Here is a 5,645-nt window from a genome sequence, read left to right on the forward strand (position 1 = left end):
CAGCTGGCACAGAGTTCACCAACACAGCACATGGGCTCAACAGTAGACAGGACTCAATGAACTTGGACACTAGGAGCAAGTTGCTAGGCAGCTCAGGACGCAGGTAGCTTTCTTTCCTAAGTTTGTCCAGGACTCCGTTCTGTTCCTGCTCTGCATCCCAGGGAGATGGTCCTGTCCACATCCAGCTTTCCCTTAGGTTGACATTCCATTCCAGGAAGGACAGGAGGGGCTGTGGAACACAAGAAAGTTCCTCTAGAGGACAAGACCTAGACTATGCACAGGTCATCCGTCAGTCTCTATTGGTGAGAATTTGGGAGGAAGGCGCTTGAGCTGCAAGGGAGGAGGGGACACCACTCGGTGTTGCCGCCTCAGGGGAGCATCTGAGGCCAGAAGGGGAGGGCAGCAAAGAGAAGGAAATGCTTCTTGTCTAAATTTCAAATATTCTGGGGTTGGAGAGATGGCTCAGTGGTTAAGAGCATCTGTTGCTCTTGTTGAGATCCTGAGTTCAATTCCCAGCTCCTACACGATGGTTCACAACCACTTATACCTAAGATCCATCAGATCTGATATCCACTTCTGACTTTTTTGGCCACTTCATAGACTTCGTGAACACATAAACATGCAGGCAAATACTTGTCTACATAAATAAAATAAATAAATTTCAAATATTCTTTTTAAACCACAAGAAAGGAAACAGTTTTTAAAAGAGGAGTTGATGAATACCAGGAGACAATTATCATCTTTCTATAGTCAGAAATCCAGAAAACCCTTGATATTATTTGCAGAAAACACACAAAGCATGACCAGGTCAGTGTTCATAAATTTACTCTTCAAATACTATGGAGCAAGTGTAGCCCTTCATGTGCATTTCAGCAGATCTCATCCAGTTCCAGCAGATTTTAAACTTTAATAGGAATTAAACCTCGTGATTTCCCCCAGAATCTGGTAGCAGAGAGCAGAAATGACCAGCCATACCCTGTCACCTCTCCTTCCTTGTGGCACCCATGGCTGGCACTAGGACCAAGAACCTGTGATGACTGTACAGATGACATCCCCAGCATCCTTTCCTTTCTAGTCTCTGAGCACTTCACCAAAAGAGACATCACTCCACGTGACCAAACTATGAACAAAGAAATGTGGTTTGTTGTTGGTTGTCTTTGCTCCTTTGGCCTTTTTGGGAGGCCTGCCACCCAGCTGGAAAATAAACCACACATGGAGGCTTAGTATTTGTTATGAATGCCCGGTCTTAGCTTGGCTTGTTTCTAGTCAGCTTTCCTTACCTTAAATTATCCAGTCTACCTTTTGCCTCTGGGCTTTTTTCTTTTTTACTTCTGTAATCTTACTTTCACTCTTACTCTGTGGATGGCTGTGTGGCTGTGTGGCTGTGTTGCTGTGTGGCTGGCCCATAGCATCCTCCTCTTCTTCTTCTCTCACTCTTTCCTTTTTCCTTCCAGATTTCTCCTTCTATTTATTCTCTCTGCCTGCCAGATGTGCCTATCCATTCTCCTGCCTTACTATTGGCTGTTCAGCTCTTCATTAGACCATCAGATGTTTTAGACAGGCAAAGTAACACAGCTTCACAGAGTTAAACAAATGCAACATAAAAGAATGCAGCACATCTTGGCATTATTAAAGTAAGTGCTCCACAGCATAAACAAATGTAACACATCTTAAAATAATATTCTACAACAGGGGTTCATATGCGAGTCTGATTGGAAGATTGGGAAATATTTAGAAAACAAACCAACAACAGAGAATTAGGCAGAAGTAGGAAGGAGGAGAAGGTTTCTAGGCACACATTTAGAAAGTAGTGGGAAAGTTGGCAGTTCAGAGGACATTGAGGATGGTGAGCCTCAGCTAGGAGCAGTGTGGTGGGCATGACTGAGGAAGAGCCATGCTGTGGCTTAGTCAAGCCTTGGATCTTCTCCCCAGCTTGTGAACTTGGTCCTCATGTGGGATGTTGGGAGGTTGCTGGATCTAAGAGGTGGAGTCTATGGGAGGTCCCAGGCCTGTCCCATCTGTGTTCTGGCTTCCTTTCTCTTAATGTGGCCTCCCCCTGTAGCAGGCTCTTCCACCATGGTGACGTTGCTTTAAAAGGGATACAGACAGGGGCTATCAGGTGTCTAGAGCATCCCCCATCCCCAGTCCTCTGAGCTGCACTGAAGAAGAGGTCACTTTGTCAGGCTGTCATGGACCCGGATGAGCTCCTGCAACTTCTGCTCCAGGTTCTGAGCCTGCTGCCGCAGCTTTGCAGCAGACTCTGTCTTTGCACCCTCGTACAAATGCTTTGAGTCTTGCACAAGGTTGACCACATCCAGCACCAGGAAGAGACCTGCGGTAGCTGCACCCATGATCCGGGCTCCTTTGGACATTGCCAGAGCTGTGCCTCCAAAGGCTTTCTGCACCTGTCTAGTGTTTCGGGCTGACACCCTCCCTGTGGTCATGAGACGCTTGGCATTAGATGCCAGGCGAGTGTTAGCTTTGGCCAGCTTGATGGCGTCAATGTTCTTCTTGATGACTTCCAGGTTCCGGAAGGAATTCTTGGATACAGAAAAAAGCCTGGGGGCGCTCTCCTCCAAAATTTCTTTAATGACCTTCCCTGGGTCCTTGCTGGTTGGCACCAGCTGGCTGGCTTCAGCTTCCACAGACGCCGTGCTGACCTTTTCTACAATGGTTGTGGACACACTGGTCACAGCTGCTGCCGCCCCCAGCCCCAAGCCTGTGGCTGAAAGCCCCAGACTGAGTCCTGCTGTCACGGGTGCCAGAGCGAAACCAAGGATGGTCAGGACTCCGGACACAGCACCGGTGGAGCCGGCCACCACTTGTGTGATGGTGCAGTCCCTGTGCACCTTGTCAATCTTGTCTGCAAGGGCGTGCAGCTTCCCGATCTGCTGCTCAAGCTCCAGTTTCACCTGAGGATAAACTTCCAAAAACCTTTTCTTGTCCTGCGGGTCATTTTGGATATTGTCTTCATCTTCTACATCAGGATCTGCAACGATCTCTTCAAGAGCTTTACGCAAGAAAACCTCCTCTTCCCTGTGACAGGAGAGGACAAGTGAGTGAGAAAGACAGCTTGTAAGATAAGCTCACTCAAGTGCAAGAAGTACACACACACACACACACACACACACACACACACACGTGCACACACTGGCACACACAAATGAAAATCAAAACATTTTGTACAAATCAATTTTCAATTAACATCTACTATGTGCTGAACACATACTATATGATGGACATATGGTGAGCCCTCTACATGCATCCTCTGATTTTTCTTACAATGAAGTTCAATGTCACCCAATAAAGCAGAAGGTCATAAACTAAGTTCTCATGATCACAGGAACAGCAATGGCAGGAACAATCTTGTCCCCTGTGGCTGCCATCTCTCCTCAACCAGAGGCTGTACCCTGGTAGTGAACAGCACTGAGGAAATATTTACTGAGCCTGAGCCTCAGTTACTTGGTCTTCCTGAGTAGAGCATTCCTGCCCAGGAAAAGCCAACCAAGCCTGGGCTCTGGTGGCATTGCTAGCCTCCCCTAGGGTGGTGACCTGGACAAATCGGCTTCTGCCACAAGCTGTTTCCAGGCTTCCTCTTCAGTCAGCAGGTGATGCAGGTCCTCTGTGCTCCATGTGTCCCGGAGGTACTCAACTAGAGACTCAAGGAAGCCTTTTCTCTCTAGATGGGAAGGAAAAGGAATATGGTTGGAGGACCATGCTTAAGGAATTGAATGACATCAGGGACAACCTGTTTAAATGTGTTTCTGAGCAGCTGTCGAAGTATACTTTGGTGTCACTAGTGGTAGGGACTGAGTTGTGTCCCTTATCTCATTTGTAACCCAGGTGACTGTATTTGGACATAGAGCCATTAAGATAGAAAAATAATTGAAATTAAGTGAGGCCATGAGTGAGGTCCCTAATCTATAGCGTTAGTGCCCTCATGGCAAGAGGAAGAAACTCCCTCCTTACTATTTCCTCCTTCTCTGTCTTACCCCTATTCCCTTTCTCTCTCTTCCTGTCTCAGTTCTTCAATCCAGACACATAAGAGAGTTCATGGGCCAGCACAGGGTACTGGTTCCCTCTGCCCACCAGGAAGACAGTGCTCCCGAGGATTGTGGATATTGGATTCCTGGGCAGTGAGAGAAGAGGTCTTTTCTTTTTTTAAATTTTTAAAATTTTTTTTTATTATGTACACAGAAGAGGGTGCCAGATCTCATTACAGATGGTTGTGAGCCACCATGTGGGTGCTGGGAATTGAACTCAGGACCTCTGGAAGAACAGTCAGTGCTCTTAAACTCTGAGCCATCTCTCCAGCCCGGCCTTTTCTTGTTACTGCTTTGTCTGTTTTTGTGTGTGTGCCATGATGTGAGCTGCCCACCTTGTTTCCCTGATAGGATGGACCTAATCATATAACATTGTAAGCAAACCAAATCCATTCTCATTAATCAAAATATGATCAAAGTGAGTAACACTAGTTCTCTTTAATTTTTAAAAAATTGTGCATTGGTGTTTTGTCTGCATGTATTTCTGTTTGAAGGTGTCAGATCCATGGAACTGGGGTAACAGATAGCAGTGAGCTGCCTTTGTGGGTGCTAAGATTTGAACCCGGATCCTCTGGAAGAGCAGCCAGTGCACTCAACTGCTGAGCCATTTCTAGCACTGACTAACACTGGTTTTAACAACTAACTTTTAGTGAATGAATGAATGAAGGGTCTACAGAGCCAATAGAAGCATTTGAAAAAGAAAATGGAGGCAGCACAGTGGTGCATGCCTTTAATCCCAGCCCTTGTAAGGCTAAGGCAGGTGGATCTCTGTGATTTGTTGCCAGGAGCAGACCGGGAACAAAAGGATTTAGAGATTGGTATGGATCAGGTTGGTGTAGGGTGGTTCCAGGGTCGTGGGTGGTCCCTTGGTATAGGGTGGTTACTGGTTAGGAGCCACTTTTGGGGTGGAGGTTTTTGTTTTTGTTTCCGTTTTTTTCTCTCTTTTTTTCCCCACTGGGTTTCAGCTTCAACTTCAGACTTTTCTTTTAAATGAGAAGAGAAATCATCATGTCCCACCTTAGGTAGGCATACCTGGTAAATAAGCGCCAGTCCTGGAAGTGCAGGGTGGGTGTCCTAACTCAGCCTGCAATGGGGATTGGACTCCATGGAATTACCGGGGTCCAGGGAGAGGAGGCACCCGAGGGAGGACCTGCTATGCAGCAGGCCCTGGACTGCCTCCACATTACTCTCAGAACAGCATGGGACACTGGGTCCTGAAGGGATAGGTAATGTGAGGTGAGTGTTTCCAGGTGCGTGGTTCTGGCAGTCCTAGGCCATGAGCAGGAACAGAGAAGACTGATTACCTGGGGAGCCCATGGCAGCTGCTGGGTCTTGGTGTCACTCAGGGAATCCTGACAGGTTTTCTTTCCTGATAGCTCCCCAGGTGTCCAGGTACAGGAAGAAGAACAACCTGTGGGACAGAATGGGAACAGGTGCTGTGAACAGGGATCAGGTGACCCGCAAATCATTCAATTATTACTACCACGGCCCAAGAGAACTTGACCTCTCTCCAGCCAAGGTGGAGGACTCCTGTCCTGTTGGGGACAATGGAGAAGGTGTCATCTGAGGACACAGCTGTGGAGAAACAACAGACTCTAACAC

The 5,645-nt window shown here is 47.3% G+C and overlaps 1 protein-coding gene across 1 annotated transcript; it reads right to left on the minus strand.

The window, feature by feature from the left end:
- Window positions 1–1,785: 1,785 nt before the first annotated feature.
- Window positions 1,786–5,426, minus strand: LOC114694373 (apolipoprotein L3-like). The gene is made up of 3 exons (XM_037197623.1): window positions 5,348–5,426; window positions 3,553–3,679; window positions 1,786–3,036 (listed from the first exon to the last, which is right to left on the minus strand). Exons 1-3 carry the CDS (start codon window positions 5,358–5,360, stop codon window positions 2,172–2,174), a joined length of 1,005 nt encoding a protein of 334 aa, XP_037053518.1. The 5' UTR covers window positions 5,361–5,426; the 3' UTR covers window positions 1,786–2,171.
- Between the last annotated feature and the right edge of the window lie 219 nt (window positions 5,427–5,645).

This window comes from Peromyscus leucopus, chromosome 20 (genome assembly GCF_004664715.2).
Source record: "Peromyscus leucopus breed LL Stock chromosome 20, UCI_PerLeu_2.1, whole genome shotgun sequence".
NCBI classification, from domain to species: domain Eukaryota; kingdom Metazoa; phylum Chordata; class Mammalia; order Rodentia; family Cricetidae; genus Peromyscus; species Peromyscus leucopus.